The 26,358-nt window shown below is 35.4% G+C and overlaps 1 protein-coding gene and 1 long non-coding RNA gene across 2 annotated transcripts; both read right to left on the bottom strand.

The window, feature by feature from the left end:
• Positions 1 to 6,861: 6,861 nt before the first annotated feature.
• Positions 6,862 to 8,703, bottom strand: LOC121762444 (late embryogenesis abundant protein At5g17165-like). Its single transcript, XM_042158324.1, has 2 exons — positions 8,505 to 8,703; positions 6,862 to 7,277 (listed from the first exon to the last, which is right to left on the bottom strand). The coding sequence occupies exons 1-2, from the start codon at positions 8,609 to 8,611 to the stop codon at positions 6,992 to 6,994; spliced, it is 393 nt and encodes a 130-aa protein (XP_042014258.1). The 5' UTR covers positions 8,612 to 8,703; the 3' UTR covers positions 6,862 to 6,991.
• Positions 8,704 to 12,596: 3,893 nt separating this feature from the next.
• Positions 12,597 to 13,281, bottom strand: LOC121761701. The gene is made up of 2 exons (XR_006042075.1): positions 13,149 to 13,281; positions 12,597 to 13,057 (listed from the first exon to the last, which is right to left on the bottom strand). It is a non-coding gene; the product is annotated as an uncharacterized LOC121761701 (long non-coding RNA).
• Positions 13,282 to 26,358: the final 13,077 nt, after the last annotated feature.

Raw genomic sequence — 26,358 nt, 5'->3', positions numbered from 1 at the left:
AGTAAAAGGGAGGTAGGGAGAAAAAGTAATTAAAGTATTGTTAATGGAGAATGAGTCTCACCTCATTAGAGAAAAAAGACTTTTTAAAATTGAAAAATGCATATTTTTATGAATGAATTAAAAAGGAAATAGTGCATATTCTTGTGGGACGGAGAGAGTATTATGTATTGAATTTCATATGTATATATATGCTCTTAATTAATACCAAATCTCAATTTCTAAGAAATTTCTAAGCTTTATTCCACCAAGATTAACTTTCTCTTCTTCTCAATTTTCGGTCTCTATTCAACACCCAATCTAAACTCGAATCACTTTTTATTATACTGTTAATTCATATTCTAGAAAGTAAAATAAATGAAAAATGATAGGATTCCTACCTCAGTTGATGAATATTGAAGATGGGTTTTGAAGCTCCAAATCTTGAATTTGCCGTATAAGAGAGTATAGAATGAGGAAATTAGTACTCCATGAATTGAAGTGTATTTTTGTGTGTTTAGGGTGTATTTACTATTCTAAACCCACATAAATTAACAAATTAATTTACTCTATGTGATGGATCCAAAATCACATAAAATCACTCACTCAATTCTTTGTAAAATAAATACGTAATCCAAATAATATTGATAATTTATTATGAAAGACTATAATAAATATCAAAAGCCCAAGTAACAGAATAAAATTTTAAAATGGATGAATTGTTTATATAAAAAAATGATTAATTTAGAAATATATAAGTATATAATTATACAACTCCACGAATAATACATCTATCTCACGACACATTTCACTTACGTACAAATACTTCGATAAAAGTCCATCGACAAAATGATTAGTTAGATAAGATCACTAGCGGACCTATGTGGAGACTTGGGGCTGCATGGAACCCCCAAGTATTACAACATTATTATAGATTCACAAAAAATAAATATGGATCTGTTGGTGCACACATTTTGGAAAAAAAAAACTCATTTTTTAGAAATAGACAAGCTATTAATTTTAAATTACACACATTTTAGAAAAAAATTCTCATCTTTATTAGTACTATTATTCAAGATAGTTTCCCACTCAAGTAGATTTTTATTTTCACACTTCCCATTTTTTACAAATAAACAAGCTATTAATTTTAAATTACACACATTTTGGAAAAAAAATTTCTCATCTTTATTATTACTATTATTCAAGATAAATCATTTTAAAAAATTTCATTATTATGAAAAACACATATATCATATATGCACGTTGATATTATACGTATTCGTAACAATGTTGGCTCTTTCAATGTCGATGTTATTTTATCGACAATGATCATATGTATCTTTAGTTATTGTCATCACCCTTTTATTATTTGTCATTCACTATAATCTATATATCTCACAATTTCATTCATGCCACAACTACTAGTGGTGAGGTAAGTATCGAAAAATACTTTGCAACTGTCAATAAATAATTTGGACACCCCAACGTTTAAATCCTACATCCGCCACTGGATAAGATGCTTAGAGTGTCCACAATAGTGGACAAGCCATCTCCCACCGCCGCGGTAAAAAAAATGTTTCTGGAGTGCCCGCATCGTACTGCAATAGGGCTGGCCTTCTCCCGCGGCCGTGTCCCCGGCGACTAGTCGGCCCACGCCCGTCCACCCCCGCCGCGGCCCTCGGTTTCCACCCTTATAGGGAGACGCGGCCCAACCATGTCTCGGGCAGGAGCTGTGGCTCCCTAATGGACATTCTTATAAAAATATAGTTTGTGTCCCGAATCTTGTTTTAATTTTTTAAATCTCATCAACTTCTTTTAAATCTTGTTTTATCTTCACCTACCAAAATTGAACATCTAGCTTTTTGGTCAATTTTAGTTTTTACTACGAAATTTAATTATAGCAAAAAAATATACCAACTTTTATTTGTATGGAATAGTAAAATTTGAATGATTACATTTTTCCAGCAAATTAAAGTTTATGTATTTTTTTAAAACCATTATACGTTCATCCTATAAATTACGTCCTTTAAGGAAATCTACATTCAGATGACGTATATATCCCGGTGCATCACGTGAAATTAAATATGAGCGAAACACATTTTAAGTTTATGGTAAAAACCTAAATTGACCAAAAATCAGTGTATATATCAGCTATTAACTCAATAGATAAAGTAAAAAAAAAATGTACTACCTCCGTCTCATTTCATTCAATATGTCCACATTGCTTTTTTAGTTTGTCACACTCAAGATGTCCACTTTCTATATTTAGAAATAAGTTCATCTCTCCTCTATTTTAATAATTTAAAATAATTTAAAATGTAATTGAAACAGTATGATATTCTTTTAATATTGTATGCGGTATATTAATTTATTGCAACCAAATATTATGCCATAGTATGAAGCTTCTTCCAATGGTAAAACTAAAAACACCAAATCTTGCATTTAGAGTACCATTTACCATCAATAGTAATAGACTCTTATTTTGTTTTAAAATAATTACATAATAAAATGAAGAGCATAATAAAAAGGGTAGATGAAAGAAAAAAATCTTCTAAAATCCCACGGTTTGTTCAAAAACAACACATTTGAATACTAACTTAATTACCATTATTACATTCTATTTTAAGTTTAACTTTTTGGTAATTATCAACGTACTTGTTTAATAAATATAAATATAACACAAAAATTATTATATGAAAAAATAAATAATAACCGTGCAACCTAATTATCCCGTGCCCTAAAAAATGCTCCAACTACCTTGGGACGGGGGTGTATATAGTAAATGGCATGGCTTAACCGTTTAAGCACTAAATTTAATAAGTCAATTATAATTCTTAGGATTATTTATAATTGTAAAAATTTAATGACAATGAAATACTTCCTATGTCTCATAATTGATGTCATGTTTTCCTTTTTAGCTTGTCCCACAAAAGATGTCACATTTTCTTTTTTAAAAAAAATTCTCTCTCACATAAATATAAATACATAATATTGTCACTCTCTACTTAACACACAAAACAACATCCCTAAAAATTTCATATTATTATTCAAGTGTGTCATCAATTATGAGATGGAGGGAGTAACACATAACCTCAGGAATCCACGTAGAATCCGTACATAAAAACATTCAAAAAATAAAAAATCAATACATAATTTCTAGGAAACACAAAATCAATCCATAAATAGTAAATATAAAATCAATAAATAACTTCTAGGAAACACAAAATCAATGCATAAATAAAAACATCCAGAAAACAAAAAATTAATTTGATAATTTCCAGGAAATACAAAATCAATGCATAAACTAAGTGCAACGATATTATAAATAGAGTAATATTTTGAGCAATTACTTGCTCCAATTAAGAACTACTGTGATAAAAATGGAAGAAAGTAGAGGAAAATAAATTTTCTACATCGACTCATTTATAGAAAACAAAAGACAACCTATACCTAACCACTACAGATGAACAAAACTATACCAATTATTAACAAAGAAAACAATAACAATTATTAATAAAGAAAACTACCCACTGTTCATGTTCCTAAATTAACATACCAACACTTAAATAACTAACTTTATACTATGTTCATATCGTAGACCCTCACAAAATCCGAAATGTTCAACACATTTAGTGGAATATGAGTCATACTTATAGATATTAGTTTTATAATAAAATGTGAGTAAAATAAGTTGGTGGAATGTAGGACCTATTTACCATTTATGATAAAAGTGAAATATGACTCTTATTGTGAGACGAACGAAAATGGCAAACTAGGACTCTTATTGTAGGACGAAGGGAGTATAATATTTTCGAACCCATCAATTAAAAGGAGAGATTTGGGCAATAATTTATTTTCTTCTCTGAATTTCCACCTAAATTTTCGCCAGCTTTGACTGCACTGCGCAATGTTTGCAAAATGGTCATAACTTTCTCCACATAACTACGATTGAGACGTGCAAGGTATCCACGCGAAACTCTTTCAAAGACGAAGAGAATAGTATGAAATAATAACTGATCGGACTTCAAAAATGCTTGGAGAATTGGCTTGAACTGAGGCAGCTGTATAATTTATTAAACAAACACGTCAGAAATAACAAATGTATAACATATGCAATTTAAGAACATAATTTGCACGATTGACATTTAAAACGAGTCAAATTTAGTCCTTAAAAACATACAAAATCCGTGTTTGTCAGTTATCACCATATTTATCGGTTATTCATATAATCGCATCCTCAGGATGTGATCACATGATAACCCATAATTTAAATAATAACTCAATAACTAAATTTGGACCACACATCTTCTCAATTATGTGGCTGAAATTGATCCCTCCTTTTTTCTTTAATTTTTAAATGAGAAGGGCAATTTTAACCTTTGAATATAACAACTCACCTCACGGTTATTCCTATGCATCCTATATGAAGATCAATTTCTCTCTCCTAAAATAATTAAAAATATTTAATCTTCATAAGTTTGTTAATTTAAATTATATTTTTACAAAAAATATCAAAGTAAAGATAATTTTAGGACGATTCAACGAAATCCTAATTGCATTGTATTATATCAATGGCTAAAAAATGATATTATAACGTTTATAAAATGATATGGTGATGTTGATGTTTATTGTTGCTATCTTCTTAAAAAATGATACTTTTGGTACATAACATGATAATTTTGGTGTATAAAATGATACTATATAACGTGTATAAAATAATATAGTGTCGTTGATGTTTGATGTTACCGTCTTCTTGGAGAAATGAAATATTAAAAACATTAGACGGATTATATCATTTTTATGCACCCAGACTATTATTTTACCTCTCAAACTATCATTTTACACAATAAAAGTATCATTTATTCAAAACAAGAACCACAAACATTAGCAAGATCATATAATTTTATAAACGTTATATATCATTTTTATGTACCCAAACTATCATTTTAACCCCTCAAACTATCATTTTATGCAACAAAAGTATCATTTATTCCCTAAAACAGCACAAACAGCAACAAGACCATATCATTTTAACCCCTTAAACTATCATTTTATACAACATTTCACTATGCATTTTTTTGTACTAGCACATATTTAGTGCTCGCATATATTGGTGAACACAAGTTTATGGAGTAATAGTTCCTCCTAATCCTGACTAATTTTCATCCAAAATTTTGCGACTACATTTAGGGTGCTCGGACATTTCACAATGCAGATATACCAAGCACTTTTAAGGTGATCGGTATTTTCCGAGCACAAATATGGACATGGTGCTCGCAAGTATTGGTAAAAAATATATGGTGTTCGCATATATTGGTGAACACAAGCATACGGTGTAATATTTCACAAGGCCGATCTCAGGAAATTGTTGAATAATATCACAAGTATTATTTTTGTATATCCTGAGCACATATTTGGTGCTCACCTATTTCCGAGCACATTCGGTATGCCATAATTCCATGACTAAATTGCCAAAACCGAGCACGTTTAACGTGCTCGCAATTTCTCACAAGTTAACACACCGGTTTTTTATTTTCCGAGCACATTTAACTATGCTCGGTATTTTTGGTCGGGACACAATGACTTTTTGTAGCGTGTGTTTTTTATCAAAAATAAAAATAAACCATCTCATATTTACACCCACGGTATAAAGAAGAGGTAACGTGAAATCACTATATAAGTATCATAAATTTCTCCTTCTATTACCAATTGCTTTTAAGATAAAAACCTTAATTTCTTTCAGATTTTCATTATATTCTTCAACTCTTTCCGACAAACCAGCACTTCAGATCATGGTCTTGCCGTTGTATACAAATTTTCAGTGAGGTAAGCCCATATGATGAGCAGATGAGGTATATGGTTTATGTTTGTACTTATTAGAATCGACCTCTCAATTCCTCCCGTTTTTCTTCTTCAGTTAGGTTGATTTAAATTGCAGTAACATTTGAGGAGGTGCTCCAGTCAACCCCCTATCTCCTTTATCTATTTATTTAATAAATCTCTAATAAGCATTAGCAAAAATTAAATGAAATCAATAAATTACAATAGAAGATTAACAAGCCTAACTGGACTGTGAATAAAGTAATCTGATTTTATTTATTAAATGAACTAAAGTAGTTCCTTCCCGTTTAAAATAAACGATCTATCGGTTTCAAAAAAGACAAGGACAAAAAGAAAAAGGCATATAAGGCCAATTGAAGTTGGATTTTGGAAGATAAGATAACATCCACCGCTAATTATCAATTTTGGAGTTATTAGATCATCACATGGAACAATATTTAAGAGTTTTAACTTAACACACATGTCTCTGACGTGGGACAAGATTTAAGAGTTTTAACAGGCCGGAATGATATGTCGGGCTTCCATCACGTGGATAAGCCGATATAGGACAAGATTAAGAGTTTTAGGCCGATGTGGGACAAGATTTAAGAGTTTTAACTGGCCGCAATTACATATCGGACTTCCATCACGTGGGTAGACAAGAAAAAAAGATAAAGCTATAAAAAACCCATCATCGACATGGGCACGCTATGATATCATATTAGACATGAACCACTCATCCCTTAAAAAGCCGTATGAGGAAGAAGGTTATTCATATTTATATAAATGAGCTAGGATCATCACCAAGTCAACGTGGTGCAAGATTTAAGAGTTTTAACATTTAAGAGTAATGAGACAACTTTCCTTGATCCGACCGAAAACGACGCCTAGGATATGCAGATCACCCATGTTCTATTTTTTTTAAGGCAACTTTTTAATTGAATCATTTGGAACTACATTTTACCGATATTTATAAAAAATCAGCCAGAAAAGAAGGATTAGAACAAACCCCCTATTTACTAGTACTCCATAAAAAAAGTAAAAGATAAAAAAAACTAAAGCATATATCGCAGAATCCAAACTATTCCCATCATTATCACACACTTAACCCATTCTCGTAACATAGCAGTATCATATTCTGCACTTTAGGGTACAAACATACAGGTTTATTATTCATTACAGATACAGATACAACCTAGTTATGCGACTCAAGGCTGGACGGCTGGACCGGAGGCTTTTCCAAGTCCTTGAGCGGGCGGAAGAACGCCTTCTCCTCCAACACCGAGCCCCCGTCAGTGCCTCCTTCACCCCCAGGGTTGCGGCCCAAACCCGGGTTCTCATCCGTTGCAGGCCCGAACACCCCTGTCTTCGGGTGAGGAGCCCAGTACTCGTCCGACTGAGGTGGGATCACGTGGTCTGGGACCAGAGTCGAGTTCACATTCTCCTCTGGGTTCTTTTCGTAGGCTGAAGCTTGCACACTCCTGTTGTATACATGCATTGTGCAAATGAATTGATGATCATACTCAAATTCAACTCCCACAAGAGAGAAGATTCTGTCAAAATTACACATATAAACATATCGTATATGAAATATTATGATCTACACTTTCCATTTACTCGGTCCAAATGTCCCCAAAATAATCCGTCAAATGCCTATATGATGGAAGTAGGCAATTTTACTCTTCACCCATGGATGATCAAGAAAAAAAATTGCATTTCGGGACAAGATTTCCCTAGTCCTAATTAGTGGATGAAAAACCAAAAAAGTAAAGAATTTGCATTGAATAATAAGAACAAGATACATCTCGAAATAGGAGGCTTATTCCGGGACTAAGAAGGTATTTTTCAACATAATAGCTAACGCAATATGAGGCTTACGAGCCAAAACAAAAAAAAAAAGAACCCTCCCCCCTTCCTTCTATAGGATAAAGAAAAATCGATGTGCGTGGTTGGCCTAGTGAGTGTTTAATACCCGAGACCTCTGGTCTCAGGTTTGAGTCCATCGTGACGTGTCACATAGCCTTTAAATTTCTATTCATTAATCAATTAAAAAAATCAAGCAAAAGTCAGATGGAGTTCCATGTCAGTGATGTCACCTCCAGTTTAGAAAGAATCAAGGCATCCCAAGCCACCACTAAATAAAGGATAAGTGAAATAAAGCCTCTGTGATAGGGACAAATTTTTTTTTTCTTAAGAATAAATAGCGAAAATGTCATGTTCTTGGCAACGACAGCATAATCCTATCTACAAAGATGACTACTTCATTCATGGAATTTTGAATGCGTGTTTAAAATGAATACAATCCTATACTTGATTGAGACTTTTGAAATATCAGCCAAAAGGTGTTCATTCTATTATCTATACAAGACTTTTTTTTCACTTAATTAAAAATGTCATTCCAGTGTCTTAATCTCTAAGCAAAATAACACAAAAATGTCTTCCAATATGATGATTACCCCAAAAATAATGTCCCCTGGATTTAGGTTTATTTCCCCCCCAAATTTGAGTGCGCGTTAACAAGTCTAAGCCGAATTGATCAATCATGAAGAAAAAATAGAAGTGAAGCAATCAACAAGTGCTAAAAATTAATTGCGATCATATGAAATCCTATGACGATTGCAGAAAATCATTTGCTTACTACTATTCCTTTAATTAGGAAGAGGTGAATAATCGAGATGAGCAGCTTAGCTACACACGCACACACAGACCTGCGGTGGAGCAGAGAAATGGCAAGGGAATCGCGAGAGCGGATCTGGCGAGCTAATCTTTTGCCCAAATTCGCAAGTCCACGATTGCGCTGCAAATTAGCGGCCATACAAATGTGATTGCAGAGAGAAATAAATTGTAGAGAGAGTTTAGGTTTGTAGAGGGGGAGTGGATATTGTGTGTGCCTCTCAAACACAAGTTGACTGTATTTGTACCTGCAATGCGATCGACGGACTTCCATAATTCCGTTAAATTTTGCCCAAAAGAGGAAACATTTTTTACTAGTAGTACTAAACTTTGTGATATTAATATTGGTCCATAATATTATAAATATTTACTGACCTCTATAAACTTCAATCTAATATTATTTAAATTATTTTTTATGAAAATATCCTCCACGTCATAAAGTGTAATTATTTCAATTTAGTCTCTTTCTTATTAACATATTGAAAAAACTTTTTTTTTCCGCGCATTTTACCAAAATACTCAATCCGTCCCACAATAGGAGTCCTATTTACTTATTACACGGGTTTTAAGAAGTATAAGAGCATCCACAGCGGGGCGCCCTAAGGGGCACCCTAAAGCCCGCCCTATGCACCGCCACGTTAGCATTTTATCCTCCTCCCCTTCCACCTGCAGTGGACGCCCTAAGGTGCGCCCTACGGGGCGCCCTAAGCATTTTACTATTATTTTGTTAATTAATTTAAATGTTTTCAAATATATAAATGCAAATTTAGAAAAAACACAACGATTAACTAAGAACGACAAAAAATTCATTGATTATAAAAAAAAGTTATACGGGTTAGAAATAAAAAAATTGACTATCTTATAAAAGCCCCAACTTCCGTGTCGGAGAGACCGTGTGAATCCGTACTGAAGTCCGGATCGTACTGCGTGTTGGCGTCGAACGACCGATATTCGCCAGGTTGTGTACCCGGCCACCGTGTGCCATCTCCAAACATCGGGCTACTAGGACTTGAGTATCCACCGGAATCCATTTTATAGCGTAATTTGAGAGTTTAAAAGTTAATCGAAAAGTTACAAATGAAAAGTGAAGTTGGGGTATATATATAACAAATTTTTTGAATTTTAAAAATAAAAATAAAAAAAATTAAAACGCGTTGCATCGTCCGCGTCACCCACAGTGGGCGGAGATGCCCTATCGTCCGCGGACGATGCGTCGGGTGCGGACGACGCATCATCCGTTGTCCGTGGAGCCACAGTGGCGGACGATAGCGAGGACGCTATCGTCCGCCCCACTGTGGATGGCCTAATAAAAGATGAGTTGAATAAATTAATGAAATATGAGTCTCACTTTTATTTATATATATATATATATATATATATATAGGGATGTGATCAATGTCGAACCAATCTTAAGGGCCGAACTAGAGACCAAATTAGGGCCCTCCATTTTTTAAATCTTGTGGTTAGGATTAATTTACAATTAATTTAATTATTTATTCAATAAAAACATGCTTAGGGGTATTTTCGGAAATCAGTTTATTAATCTTAATAAAAAACGTTAATCTCTTTCCTTCTCTCAATTCATACAATATTCACACAATCTTCAAGCAATCTTCATCAATTTTTACGCAATCTTCATCAATTTTCTTGCGATCTGTCCTTCAATTCACGATCGTTTGCTGATTCACTACTTTGTTGATCGATGCAGCATACGAATGCTTCAACTCCATCGGGTTTTGCTTCCTCAATTCACGATCGTTTTGCAATTGCTGCATCGTCGATCAATCGCAATCTGCATCAAATTCTCGATCGATCTGTGGCTGCCTCAGTTTTCACAATTCCTTCAATTCACGATCTGCCTCAATTGTCATCCATGGAGAATTCCACACGTGAAATTCATCAGCACCTCGATGGAGTAGGAAAAACACCGACAAATTCTGCGGTTGAAGATGGATCTTCATCGACCAATAATGAAGACGGATTAGGATCTACATCAACAGGATCTACATCGATCAATGATGGATCGATTATGAATGATCTTAGAAATCCAGGAGGCTCTCTTTTTGATACGGATTCAGATTCGGATTCAGAGCCAGAATCAAATAATACTGCAGATGAAGGTTGATGACTTTTTCTAATTGAGCAATGTGTTATCTTCGATTTTTTTCATGTTTGTAGTGTAAAAAGATCAATAATGAACTAAATGTCGAAAAAATGAGCTTAAAACTACGTTGGAACGTTGGAAAGTTGATCCATGTGCTTAAAAATAATGAAGTAAAACAGATTTTTTTTCATGTTTGTAGTGTATATGCGATCTGTACTCATAGTGAACTAAATTTTATTTATCCTGAAGTAATAACAAGTTAAAATGAACTTCTGTTATTGTTGAATATTAAATGCTGATATTATTGTAGTGTATATGCGATCTGTACTCATAATGAACTAAATTGTTGTTACTATGAAGTAATAAATAGTAAAACTGAACTTCTGTTCTTGTTTGAATGAATATGTTTTGTTTTGTTTAAATTTTCCACTAACAGTTGTTTGTATGTTTTATAAAGACCACATCAATATCTGAATCTCAGAACATATTCTTCAAGAGGTACTCCAAGTCTCGTTCTAATCTTGTTGAATTTCTTATGAATTACAACAATGCATTGGATGGCCAAAGGAGCAACAACAATAGGCTAGAATACTTGGATTTTAACACAATTCCAACTTTGAAAACAAATTCAGCCCTCGAGAAGCATGCTTCGACAATATATAGTGATAGTGGTTTCAAACTAATTCAAAGTGAGATTGAGGAAGCAGTTGACAATGTCACTATGGTGACAGTGTCAAACATTGGTGAGAATGAGATTTATGTAGTCAACGACAAGTTCTCGAAGAACTGGACTGTGTCATACTCCACATCTTTTGATTCATATGCATGTAGTTGTAAGATGTTTGGGAGGAATGGGCTTGTATGCAGTCACATTTTTTGGGTCTTGAGAAACAAAAAAAAATGAAATTAATCCCTAAAGAGTTACATGGAGGACGCTGGTTGAAGTCTAAATTTGTCAAGGCTGTGCATTGTGGGTTTGATGATGATATTGAAGCATTTATTGTTGTGGATGAGATGAAGCAGGAGTATAGGGATATGCATGGAGATTTTTATGATATTGCACGGCTTATTGAAGGAGATGGTGATAAAATTCGAGCATTTAGACAAATTATGGCTGAAGGGAGAAAAGAAGTACTTGGTGAGGGAAATGTGTTGTCAATTAGTGAAAAGAGATTAATGATTGAGAATTTTTATGGATCACATGTCCCTAGTCAAATAGATGTCCATCCACTAGATGTCGTCAAAACCAAAGATTGTGGTCGACGTCTTTCTCGGCTTGAGAAGGAAATGAGATAGATGTCCAAGCGTGGTCGAAAATGTGGAAAATGCGGCGAGGTTGGTCGGCATGATTCAAGAAATTGTGATAAGATACAGGAGGAGAATAACAAGAAAAAGAGGAGAAACCAATGTTGAAGCTGGTTGTTTTATTACTTCATTCGGATATTTCTGTCCTTCATTTTATTACTTCTGTACTTCAGTCTTGTAGTTTCTTACTTCATTTACATTTTGAATTTGAATTTGTTAAAACTTTTTGCGAGCTTAAAGAGAATAGACTGAAGTGTTGTTATAATGGCTTATTTTTTCTTTATTATAATGTTTTTCTCAGTCTTGCTTTGATATATTTTTCATTTGTCATTCACTTATCAATAATCAATAGATCTAAAAAATGAACTAAGATCTCTGAAATGAACTAAATATGGTACCCAATGCAGCATTACAGGCTAATATTGAACAACATATAAAGAGGAAAATCCGATGTTGAGGCTAAATATCTGGATTTGTTTCTTCATTCCCTTACTTCTGTACTTCAATCATGTTGTTTCTTACTTCATTTACATTTTGAATTTGAATTTGTGTAGACTTTTTGCAAGCTTAAATAGAATAAACAAGATATATTGTAGGAATAGATTATTAATCTAACTTTATATGAAATATTTTCCATTTGTCAATAAATCATTGAAATGAACTAAGATTTCTGAAATGAACTAAATCTGTTACCCAATGCAGTAGTATAGCCTAATAATGAACAACATTAAAACGCGTGGTACTTTATTCAATGCTCATAACAGATGTATGTCGAATACAAAATTTGATCTGCTAAAATGATCATTTCTTCTTTAAATATGCCGCAATCATTTTCTCAACATCAATTTCAATGTGTTTGCTTTCCTCTTCGTAATACGCTGCTGTAACAATTTTGTTGTTGAAGCTTTCATGGCTGTTTTCGGCTAACATCAGCGTCGAACAATATTTAGCCCTCAAGCTTTGAAGGACACCCGAACTTGATTTCTTCAATCCACAATTCCAGCAACCTTCTCGCTCACCCTTGTACGTTTCCATATGCCGCATTAGAAATACTCCACAATCTTCAACGTTATCAACTGTCCTCCATGGCATTTTCAATCTCTGCATTTTGGAGTTGGACACTATCTTACAATATGCGTGGAGACCATTCTTGGTGAGGAAGTGACAAAAGTATGATCTCTGCATGCACAAAACAAATACATGTCATTTATAGTTGTGTGCATTCATATGTATGTGTTATAAAATTCAAACATAAGAGAAGAATACGAACCAATGTTTCTGGAATGTGACCATAATTTATTGTGAGGTCATTGTCATCCCCGTTTGCAGAATTGTCTATTACAACAATAGCATTTCTCTTGAAGCAAAAACAAACAGCATAATAATGCTGATTTGCACATATGGGGAACAACACCTATTGAATGAATTAAAAAGCAACATGAATGAAGTAATAAAGTATACAAATGAAGTACTATGAACAATCTGAAAAATGAAGTAACAGGCATCATGATTGAAGTAATATAGCGTACGAATGAAGTAACATGCATTATAAATGAAGTAATAAATTTTACGAATGAAGTACTATGAACAATCTGAAAAATGAAGTAACAGGCAACATGATTGAAGTAATATAGTGTACGAATGAAGTAACATGCATTATGAATGTTTTACTTGCATTCTTCCTAGTTGGAGAGGAAGTTTTACCTATACATAACAAACAGAGAATTAATATACAACATATCATCCACAATTATAGATAGTTCACTTGGAATAATATGTTACTTCATTATTAAGTGTTATTACTTCATTTTTAGAGTCTGTTACATCAATATAATGTTTTATTACTTCATTTCAGTCATAAACCCTACTATTTAAACATAGCATTTATATTACTTCATCATTATAATTTATTACTTCATCTTATCAATTTACTACTTCATTGAAAAGAATATGTAGTTCATTTGTATGTGCAAACAACACAGAAGTCAAGTTCAATCCTAATACTAGGTAGTTCATAATTAGAGTCTGTTACTTCATTATGATGTTTCATTACTTCATTTAACAAATTTATATTACTTCAATATCATAACATTACTTCATCTTAACAATTTACTACTTCGTTAAAAAGAATATGTAGTTCATTTAAATGTGCAAACAGAGCAGCAGTGAAGTTTAATCCAAAAACACTAAATCCATACAACACAGTAAATAGATTGTTCATATATAGTGTCTATTACTTCCTTATTATGTTTTATTACCTCATTTTACCAATTTACTGCTTCATAGGATTATACATTAGGGCTTTAATTTCATTTTATCAAATTACTACTTCATAACAAATAGTTTTTATACCTTCTTCGTCATCATTTTTCCTTCCAGTTGTCTTCTTTCGATAATATTTGAGTTCAGCTTTGACTAAAATCGGAAAGAAATTTAAGAATTAGATGAAGTAAATTAAGAATAAGAACTCTGGAAAGGTTCAAGGTATATTACCTTCACCGGATGTTCGGCCAGAACGTAACTAGCGTCCATTGTTGGTCGACGACTTCCTGGTGTCAACCATTTCAAATGTTTGATTAATCGATGATTAATCGACTTCCTGGAAATGTCGTCGATTTTAGTCCCGGTCGACGATTATCTCGTCGATTTGCAGAAGAGAAACTGTGGAATCCGTTGATTTGAAGAAGAAGAAGATAGAGGGAGAAATGACAATGAAGAGAAGCGAAAGATAAACGGCGCGAAGAAAGAGGGAGAAATGAGAAATGAAGAAACACGTGAAGAAAGAGAAACGACAAATTTTGAAGGCTAAAGAGGTGTATTTTTACCCTAAATGGATTTTTACCCTAAATGGATTTTGACCAAAATATCCCTGGATTGAAGTAAATTGTCTAACTAATGAAGGAGTGAAATTAATAAAGCATGATCTAATCTCAGCCATTAAAAATTAGATCTAAGGGCTTAAATTTGGTCTCTAGTTCGGTCTTTAAGAGTGGATTTGTGAATAATGGGACTCTATATATATGTTTAGTTTTATAATAAGATGTGAGCGGAATAAATTGGTAGATTGTGGGGCCTACTTACCATTTAAAGTAAAAGTCAAATATGACTCTTATTGTGGGACGGACTGAAATGACAAAATATGACTCTTATTATGAGACGGTAGGAGTATTATTTTTTATCTAAGCTTTAATTCCTTCTCTAGTTCGATCTCAATGAACTTTTCTCTCACTTCCTCTCCTCCTGATTGATGGAGATCGGTCGCCAAGCTTAATTATGAACTCTTGATCACAATTTTCTCTAGAATAATTCTCAATTCTTTAACGAGGTTGTTTTTTCTTGAATAGTTGGATTTGAGTCACAACATATTTGAAGGAAGCATTGACGAAATCTGCAGTTTGTTATTATTAAAGATGAGGAATCTTGAGAAGAACAACATTGATGACTCGATTTCAGATTCAATTCAAAAACTTATAATCTCTCTATTTTAAACCTGAACAACAACATATTCAACGGTGGAATCCCAGATCATTGGAAACATCGCCTCGTTAAACTCCCTAGATCTTTTCGAGAACAATCTCACTTGAGAAATCTCACTTTTCTCGAGGAAATAAAGCTCAGACCAAAAAGATATTTTTTGGAAAAGTTCGTAGACCAAAAAAGATGTTCTCTCAATATTTTAATAAAGAGAGAATAAATAGACTGAAATAACATTCATGGGATTAAAGGTAGCGGATTTTTTTAGTCTGCGAACCTTGTCAAACTATCATTTTTGGTAACATTTGAAAAATATCTTTTAAAGTATGTCAACTTCAACTTAATATCATTTAAGCTACTTTTTAGTTTTTCTTGACATAAATACTCTTATAGCCATGAAGAGTAATTTTGTCTATTACTTTATCTTTTTTTAATAAAATATTTAATTTCCATCGCTTTCTTTTTCCCCTTCATCCTTCTCTCTCTTCTTCCATCTCAATTAGCTCAAGTCGATTCTTATACCAATTTAAAGAATTCAAAGCATCACACAGGAACTCAAATTTATTTTTGAGTGAACTACAAAAATGGTCCATGGACTATGAGTTTATCTCGCTCATAGTCCATGGAGTTTTAAAATATCTCCAGTAGTCCCTGGACTAAGGATTTATTTCGAAATTGATACTTTTGCACTGTTTCTTCCTGAAAATGCCCTTTTTAGGGGCTGGACAATTTGGTATTTTCACATTTTTTTACTTTTTCAATCTGATATTATTTCAATGATGTACTAAATCTGATATTATTTCAAAATTTATTTTCTTCTTCCTTTGTCATCCTTTAGTTTGTTTCTTTGTTTCAATAATATTGATCCTACAATTTATTAATACTACTTTTATTATTATTATTTTCCTTTTTCCATTTTTTAACTCCATCTGTCTCACTCAAGAAGTCAAGATGGCCATATTCTTGAGTGGTACGTGATTTTAGGAAGTGCTGTTAGGTGGAATAAATTAGAGGAAAAAGATGGTTGGATATTTTAATAAGTTGAGAAGAGATAGTAGATTATTTCCAAAATTGAAAAGTGACCATCTCGATTGAGGCAAATAAAAAAGGAATGGTTTATATAAATTATATTACGTGCCATAAAGGTAGATTTTATGTACCTTTATTAATTATTAATTCGAGATTAGATTTCGGATTACGCAAAGTACAACAAAACTTTAACGCCGTTAGACAACGGACGGAATCAGTTTTCCATGCGGTGGGACGGAGTGACTAATCTAACCCTCAACAAGGCATCTTCATTTCTGTTGCAACACGTGGCACCCCCAATTGTTTACACTAAGATCACCGAACTTTAGATAATTGTCTAATATTTTGTCAACTTTGATTTGTTATGTTTCTATTAAATATATAGATCTTGATAACGTGTCAAAGTATAAGTGGATTTATGAGTACGGAAAACTTAATTTGTCATGCGTAATACTTCATCTTTTTGCAATTTAAAGCAATTTATTTTATCTATTTTGTATTCAAACTCATATTATTTTAAAAAATTTATTTTTAAAGGATGAAATAAAGTATTTTATTATTTAACAAACTAGTAGTACTACTATTCTCCAATGAACTACTACTAATAAATACTACTGGTAGATTGTTAAGAAAAAATAGGGACATTTTCACTTGTCACAAATATAACTGTACTTTTATATGCCACAAAATTTGCTACACTCAAATACTACTCCTACTTATTAAATTTTGTAACCTACCTTTATTTTTGTGACATACATAACCTTTTACTTTAATATGACACAACTTTTTCTAGTGACATTCATAAGACACATAATTCACTAAAATTATCTCATTGTTGGAATATTTATTGAAGTGTCTAAGACCATCCACAACGCTGTTACTATACCGTTCCTTAAACTACTATTTGCGAGCCTCATTATACTTTTTAACTCCATTTCTTAACTAAGGAACGAAACCTGCAATCCTCCGTTTCTTATCCGTTTCTTATCCGTTTCTTAACAGTTCCTTAAATTACTATTCATTCAATTTCATTTTTTAATTTTATTTCCAACCAAATTCAATTAAAAAAAACACACTTCATTAAATAAAATAAACTTACAACATAAAATTCGTAAAAAAAACTTATTGTAATAATTTCCTAAAAAATAAAAGTACACAATTTAATAATTTCATCCGCCAAAGTTTGTCCAAATGTGCTCAATTAGATCCTCTTGGAGTTGGGTGTGGGCGCTAGAGTCGCGTGTACGATGGATGTACGTACGAGAGCGTCGTTGGGGCGGCGCGACTTCCTCCGCCTCCCGTCGTCGATCTTCTTCAAGTGATTGTTCCATTATTTGACGCATTTATTCAAAAGGATCCATTAGTTTGATTAAATAGGGGAGAAGAATAGATGTGTGTTTGTGAGTGAAATGAGTATGAATTAGGAGTATTTATAGAGTAAAGAAATAAAAAAAAATTGCAAAACGGCTATAAACAGTAATATTACCGTTTACAATTTTTTTATTTTGTTTTTTTTTTAAAATTCATTTTTTTAAAAATACTTATTGCGTCATCGTGACGACGCTCACTCGCGGGAGGCGAGTGGGCGTCACACATGGCCTAGGAGCTCGCCACGTCGCCTAGGCGCGTGGCGATACGTCTCGTGCCGCGTCGCGTAACGGCGGGTCGCGGGACGGGTTGGGAACGGGCTGGCGACGGAACGGCGGCTGCAACGCGTTTCTCCGCAGTTTCGTTCCTCCGGAACGGAACGCGAGCCGGTGGAGAAACACGTTGTGGATGCTCTAAATAAGTAAAAGTTCAATCCCATTATTTAATGCTGTGTGTTAATAATTGTCAAAATCGACAATAATACACTGAATAAATAGGTTCACAATAAAGTGAAATTAAGAGCATCCACAACCGTGCTCTTGCCAGCGGCACGGTTGTGGGCCCGAGCGGTACTATTCATGCCTGCTCTCTGGCAAGAGCACAACACCCACAATTGTGCTCTTCCGCAAGGACGAGCACAATTAATATAAAATTCAATTAAACAAAAACATTTCCATAATATTAAAATCCATTTAAAAACCACAATAAATATTATAAATTACAAATAAAATTAAAAAATACATAATTAAAATCCTAAAAATTAAAAATTACATAATTAAACTCCTTAAAATTAAAAATTACATAATTAAAATCCTAAAAATTAAAAATTACATAATTAAACTCCTAATAAGACTACGCATCCGGCGGGATCAACCCCAATTGTTTTTGGAGACCTTTTTATCATGGTCTCGTGTGTTTCAAGTTGCGTGGGGGTCATAGATGACCTATCGGCCATATTGAGTTGGCTTAAGAGCATCCACAGCGAGTTGTTCGGGGGTGGAGGTGGCACATAGGGAGCGGGAGCGGCTTCGGGAGTGGCTTCGGGAGTCGAGCCGCGACGACGGTTGGCCGCCGCCTTCTTCCTTCCTTGGGGGCGGCGTTGGGAACCGCTCGGTCCGGCGTCGGGGCTACCCAAGTTAGCTCCGGTGAGTTGGCTAGCCACTTCTTCCGAGCCGGAGTCGGATAAGGCTACCGACCTTGATCGTTTGGAGGAGCCGCTAGAGGAGGATGTTATGCCTCCCTTATACTTCGGGTGCGTCCGCGTCTCCTGCCAAACGTTAAGATAATTGAACGACTTACCGTTCATGGATTGGTAGGTGCTCAGCGCGGCGGTGATGATGTCGACCTCGCTTCGGCCGCTCCCGGCATTCCGGGACTCCTGGATGAAATAGCCGTTGAACTTGCCAATTTCTTTGTTGGCTCGGCCGATGCAGTTGCGCACCATACTCTCGTTGCGCTCGATCGTTCCGGGCGGCCGGTTTGCATTGTACCGGCTAGAGACGCGCCACCAAAAGTGATCGCCGGATTGGTTCGTTCCAACCACCGCATCTTCGGAGATTTCCAAGTACGCCTTGAACAATCTTTCCATCTCCGCCGGTGAGTACTGTGTGCGGACACCGGCGTGAGATGGAGGAATCGGCATTTGGGAAGGGGCGCGAGGCCTAGGCTCCGGTGTCCACCCGTAGCGCCCTTCGGAGGCACCTTGGTCGTCGATTGGGTATGGACGGTAGCCACCCGGAACGGCCGAATCTTGGGTTTGAGGAGGGGCCGAATATTCCGTTTCCGGACTAGGAAACGGTTGTGAACCGAACCATTCGGGGTTCCAACCGTGGGAGCCCGAAGGGTTATCGTCTTGGCCGGACATAGTGATGTTGTAGGGTATGAGAGAATGAAGATGAAAATGGATATGAGAGAATGGAGATGAGAATGGATATTGGAGAATGATGATGAGAGTTGTGTAGTTTGATGTGAATTTTAGGGGTGAAATTGGGGGTATTTATAGATGAAAGTGTGTATTTTTTGGGTAAAAAAAATGAAAAAAAAAATTAAAAAGGTGTAAAAATGGTTATAAACGGATATATTTTTTTGGGGAAGTGAAATTTTTTTTATCGGTTTTTTTAATAAAAAATCGATTTTTTAAAAATAAAAAATAAAAAAATGTTTAAATGCAACGGTCGAGCCGTTGACGAATGGGAGCGCGCCACGTGTGCGTCCGCTGGCACGGACGTGCTCGATACATCGAGCAGTGCCGTGCCAGCGGCGCTAGCGCAGCGGCAGCGGATGGCGTCCGTGCCAGCGGCGCCGACGGCGGTGGCGACGGACGCCACCGCTGCGCATGCTCTAAAAGGAAAAAACAGAGTACCTTTTTAAATTAGTGGTGCTGGACAATAAATGAACGAACAAAAGGACAATGGTGTTCCAAGTTCAGGCCACCCGTAACGCGTCACGATGCCCGTGTTTCGTTCCGCAGTCCGTCACGCAATTTGTCCAGCCGCGACGAAACGCGGGACGGCTCGCCACGCACCGAGGCGACGTGGCTCGCTCCCAGGCCATGCGTGACGCCCACTCGCCGTCCTGTGAGTGGGCATCGTCAGGCTAACGCAATAATTTATTTTTTTAAATCGGATTAAATAAAAAATAATAATAATAATAATAAAATGTTAAACGGTAATATTACCGTTAATAGAGCCGTTTTTCCTTTTATTTCCTTATTTTATTTTTTTACTCTATAAATACTCCTATTTCATCCTCATTTCACACACAACTACACATCTATTCTTCCCAATTCATCTCCATTTCCTCTCCAATTTTCATCTAACATCTCATCATAAAATGTCCGGCGACGGAAACTCCGGCCGTGGCGGCTCCGGCGCGTGGGATCTCAACGCGTTCGGCGACTGATGCACTATTTATTAGCACTAAAAATACCTGCAAGCATACAGGGTAGATCTAGTATAGCTAAAGGTCAGTACCGGATATCGAACACAGGGAATAAGATTGCAACTGGCTATCATATACTAAGCGTCATATACTATTTAGAGACACGGAGAATTTTGTTTTTGATTTTATAAACTTGACATAAATATGAACAAATATAAAAATAAAATAAAATAAAATAGAGTTTTAGGATACGACTACTACGACCTAGTGATGATTGATCTCACAGAACCTTTACCTATAAGTGTCTCCAGGATTATTAGGAAAGTCGTGATTCTAGGATAAGCCCTCTCTCGAGTGCACTTATCCAGTAGATTAGACTCTAACTATCAAAGTCTCCTTCCAATAGATTAGATTCTAACTCCTTATGGTTCCTAAGACTCAAGCCCTCACAAAGGGTCCCCTCTCTCGAGTGCAGATAAACCTATGTGTTGTACTCGTTCCTTTTACCACGTAAAACTAGCTATCTCTCGATTAATCTAGTTAACGAACATAGTTCTAAAGTTGGCCAGACAAAAGAACAATAAAAGCACAAGAACAAGCAAAATAATCACAAGAGCTAGGAAAAGGTTCAATTCAATCAATCAAAACATATTCATAATAATTTTCACCAAACAAATCTACAAATGATGTTTAACTACTCATAGACAAGTAGTAAAAACAAGAATAATAGCACTAGATATGAAAGAAATCGATAGAACCCAAGGTTGAATCTTCAATCTTCAATCGTTTCTTGCCTGGATCTGCAGAGCTCCGCTCCAATGGAAGATGGATGAGTTATGTGTGAGAGATGGAGTGGAAGAATGTGTAGAGGGAGGAGGATTGGGGCTCTGAGATGTGGGAGACGAAAACCCTCGGTCTCTTTTATACCCGGGGCGGAAATACAGACGTAAAGCCTCGCAGAACACATCGCCCGGTCGGGCGATTTTAAGTCGCCAAAATGCCCGGTCGGGCAAATTTTCTGGAGTTCGCGACTAAAACGCCCGGTCGGGCGTTTTCCCCATAAAAATCGCCCGGTCGGGCGTTTCCTCTGAAATCCTCCAAAAGCATGATCTTCGTCTTCGAAAGGGCTTCGCGTGAGTATCTTGCACGCCCCCATCGGAGTCCGGATGAGAGAGTTATGGCTATTATACGAAAGTCGCGCATTGAAGCGCGGATGACTTGAATAATATAGTGGGCGATTCTTCCTTCAAGCTCGTTTTCAAGTCATTTTCACCTGTTTTAGCTCCAAACACTAGACAAACTCGTCAAAACACTAATTAGTGTATGTGTGGATAAAAACCTAAATTAAACACCTTAAATCATCAAAATCACCATCTCATTACCCACAACACCATCCTAAATTATGAGTTTGTCAACTCCCCCAAACTTGCATATTTGTTTGTCCTCAAACAAAACAAGATAAAAACTAATAAAGAAACACGGATGCTAAGAACTAAACTTCATAGTTGCCTCAAAAATTGTAACAAGAAATAAAGAGTTTGACAAGAATACAAATTAAATCAAGCAAAGCTTATTAGTGCATTTTCATTACTAGCTCGTTGATCACCTTGAAGTACATGCGCTCACAAGTGTTTAGAAGTGTGTTTATCACTCACTCACAAAGTGTATATTGGAAAAAGTATATGCTCTCAGATCATGCAACATGCAAAGTTTACCATAGGCTTGCTCGAAGTCTAATCTCTCCTCTACTTTATGTGATTAAAATCAAAAATCCGAAAGGTCTTTATTTAAGGTTATAATGTAGGCTTTTTGGTAAGGTGAGGAAATATGGCTAAAAAGTGACTAAACCCAAACATAGCAAAAGTGATCAATTTCTACTACATCAAACTTAGCACCCCACCAACAATTCATATCTCAGTAAATTCTAGACTTAGTCTAAATTTCTTCTCATTTCCCAAATTCCTTTGATTTTTTTTATTTTCCCTTTTTTTTTCTTTTGCACATCCTCTCTTTTTTTTTTCTTGTGCACGACCAATTATCTTATTCAAACCACAGATGTCTATGCACTTTTCACAAGTAAGCACACTACTTTTCTTTCTACCTTATCTCTCCGACTCTTTTCACTAGATATGAACTAACTTTCTTCAAGAGTGTATGAATATTCCCCTTTATTTAGCTTTCAAAGAAAAAGGCTTTAAAGGCTCAAAATGGTTAGCTAGGAAAAATATTTTGAGTAAGGTCAATAATTTGGATATATAAAGTAGCTAAGAAGGATGGCCTAACGTCCTCTTTTATCATTTAAACACTTTGCAGACTTAAGCAGACTAGGAGCAAGTTCTAGAAACAAATACATGAATACAGATAAATCACACAAGGAAGAAATCTATGGCTCAAGTCTCACAAGGTTTATGCAAGATTCAAGGCAAACAAGCAATTCATTATTTATGCACATTTTCACTAAACCTTCAAATCAATGCATCAAGTCAACTCAATCAACACAAACATTTAATCGTAGGCAACTCGGTCTGATGTTCCTAAACATGAGTATTTCTAAATTTTCTTTGTTATGCTCATGACAAGATTCACCCCGGGATTATTAAAAAAAATTAACAAAAACAAGCAAAAACAACTAAACTCATGGTCCACCACTTCATCCCCCCAAACTTATTCAAAATTAAATTAAGAATAAGTTTGTAAAGTCGGTATGGACATGAGTAAACTAAGAAAACACATTAAACTAAATCAAAAAAGATAAAAATGATACCGATGTTGGGTTGCCTCCCAACAAGCGCTTGGTTAACGTCTTTAGCTTGACGTTCTTTGAAGCTCAAAAGTTAACCCCCATTCTCGGGATTTCCTTTAGGATGCCTTTTGTACAGGAGCGGAGGGTAATCCATTATTGTGCTCCGTGCTCTCCTCAAATAGCAACCCTTGTAAAAACAGATAAAGAGAAAAAATCACAATAAAACTATGCAAGATATTAAACTCTAAATTAGTATTATCAACCGTTCTACAATATCAGCTTAATGCAATAATATTCCCCGGCAACGGCGCCAAAAACTTGACTCGTGCTAATTTAGTATTCAAAAGCGTCACCCGCAAGTGTACGAGTTAAGTAGCACGTGGTAAGCTAAATTATCGATCCACGGAGACTAAAAGCCGGTTTGAATACTATGATGTAACTTTGAACACTATCTAGACTAATAAAAGGGGTTTTGGTTTTCTTAACTAAGATCAAAGAACAAATAAGCTAGTAAGACAATTAACTAAGAAAAACAAACAAACAAAGATAGGTTTTCACACAAATTGGGAAAGTATAGGGAAATGGATCCGTTAGAATGGATCAAGGATTTCATCTATGGGTCATGCTCATCTATTGGGCCTCAAATGCGGTTAGGAAAGTCGGGATAATCGGTTAGACCCCCTCTCGGGTGCATCTAACACGTGGGTCAATCTCTAGTGTAGGAGTCTCGTCCATACAATTCGAGATTGACTCCAAAGCACAACGGACCCAAGCCCTCTCTCTAGCTTATGCATCTCTCGATTACATATAATGCACGGAGTTGTTGATTACACATCTATCCTAATCTTGTATTTCTCAATAACATCAATTAGGTACAAGATTTATCTAATTGGTAGCTAAGCAATTAGATATTAAAAGACCAAGGTTCAACAAAACCAACAAAAGAGATAGATACGCATTCAACCATAGATTCAATCCATACAATCCATTCAAACTTCACCAAATCCCTACTAAAAGCTTAGCTACTCATAGTCAAAGCTAACATAAAAGCAAAAACAAGGAAAACAAAGCTACACATAATAGAAATGATACTAGAACTCCCTATGGTGGAATTGATGGTGGGGGGTCTCCTTCCTCCAATCTCTTGGAAATGGGAAGCTCCTTGACTTCAAATCCTCTCAAAACCTTACTTTCTTGCTAAGATTCGTGGTGTGGGAGTTAGGGTTTGGAAATGAGTGAGAACCCTTTTATATCCGGAGTAAGAAAGAGGCAAAGGTGGCAACAGCGACAAATCGCCCGGTCGGGCGATCTGTAAGTCGGAATATGCCCGGTCGGGCGATCTGGGTAAATCGCGATGAGGCTTCAAACGCCCGGTCGGGCGTTTTGTTGGATGAAAAACGCCCGGTCGGGCGAACTTTCTGTTTTCTTCGGCTTGCGCCCGACCGGGCGTTTTTTATATGAAATTCGCCCAGTCGGGCGAACATTCTGTGGTCAGCCCGTTCGCTCCGTTTTGCCCGTTTTAGACCTGTTCTTGCATCAAAACTCCGACAAACTTGTTAACTCTAAAAAATAGCTGAAAAGTGGGTGAAACATATACTTTATATCTCAAAAGATTCAACAACATGTGTTAATCACCCATCTAAACATCCTAAACTATGAGTTTGTCAACTCCCCCAAACTTAAACATTTGTTAGTCCTCGAACAAGAAGAAAGAAACAAGACATACAAACTCATGCAAGGATGTGGAGTGTCATCATTGCCTCAATAGAAATAAAATACGACAAGTATCAATGGCCTCGGATGCATGTAAAGTATTATGAAATATAGCTTCAAGTTACTATCATGTACTCAACCTTGCCAATTTGCCCTCTCAAGGAGAAAATGCAATGTGCATTTTAGAAATTTCACTCACTCTCAAAGTATATAAACTCTTGACATAACTCTCAAATCATCAAAACATGCATAGTTTACCATAGGCTTGCTCGAAATTTACACTCTCCTCTACTATGGTGTGATTAAAGATATAAGGTCCGAAAGGTCTTTTCAATAGGTTGTAATGTAGGCTCTTTGGATAGGTGAGGCAATTTTCGGCTAAAGTGACTTTAATTCCCAATATCTTGCTCAACTTCACCAACTTCCTTCCCCAATCTAGCTAGTTCTAGGCTTCCCTAGACTCTTCTCATCTACCAACATTCCATTTTTGTTCTTCACCTCTTTTTCAACCTTCACACACCCTTTCCAATAAATGCCAATTATTAACTATTTCTCACTTTCAATTTTCTTTTCTTTTCTCTCTCTTTTTTTTTCTATTTCTTTTCTTTCTTTTTCTCCATGCTTTGCATGGTAACATCACTATTCTTTCTTTCTTTTTCTTTTGTTTTTCTACCTCAATAAGCTTCTATTTCATTTGCTAATTCCCCCTTTCAAACTTTCATTTCCTTTTGATTTTTCAAAAATAGAACACAAGAAATCCAACCCCATGGTTTGTCAAAGGAAAGGTTATTGGCTCAAAGTGGGCTAACAAAGATTATTAACATGATAACGGGTAAAAGTAGAATTTGGCTAACAAGGATGGCCTAACGTCCTCCCTTATCTCTATGATCACTATGTAGACTCAAAGAAATCGCGAGCAAGTTCTAGAAACATACGACATGTTTGAGATAAATCACACATTTAGGAACAATATAGGCTCAATTCTCACAAGGTCATTTTGGCAAAAGACAAGGCACCATGTAATTCACTTTAGGCAATTTGAAATGAAAAATCACATGTTCTTTAGCCATATCAACAAGGTTTTCGAAAGTTTTTTGCACAAAATCATCATTGGCAACTCCTCCATCATGTCTCACACTCGTTCAAATTTCAATTTTTCTCAACTCTACTATCATCCTAGCCAAGGGAGATAATTCAACACAAAAGGAAACAAGAAAAACAAACCTAAAAAGAAAAACAAACCTAAAAAGAAAAACAAAGACACAAACACAAG

The sequence above is a fragment of the Salvia splendens genome, chromosome 13, assembly GCF_004379255.2.
Source record: "Salvia splendens isolate huo1 chromosome 13, SspV2, whole genome shotgun sequence".
In the NCBI taxonomy this organism is placed as follows: Eukaryota; Viridiplantae; Streptophyta; class Magnoliopsida; order Lamiales; family Lamiaceae; genus Salvia; species Salvia splendens.
This window is presented reverse-complemented; position numbering and strand designations above follow the sequence as displayed.

What these genes read in the sequence shown, in the direction of transcription:
- LOC121762444 (XM_042158324.1), bottom strand. Translation starts at nt 8,611, where the DNA reads ATGGCCGCTAATTTGCAGCGCAATCGTGGACTTGCGAATTTGGGCAAA. An exon ending in ATTTCTCTGCTCCACCGCAG is followed by an intron (nt 7,278 to 8,504) that starts GTCTGTGTGTGC and finishes TGTATACAACAG; the next exon opens with GAGTGTGCAAGCTTCAGCCT.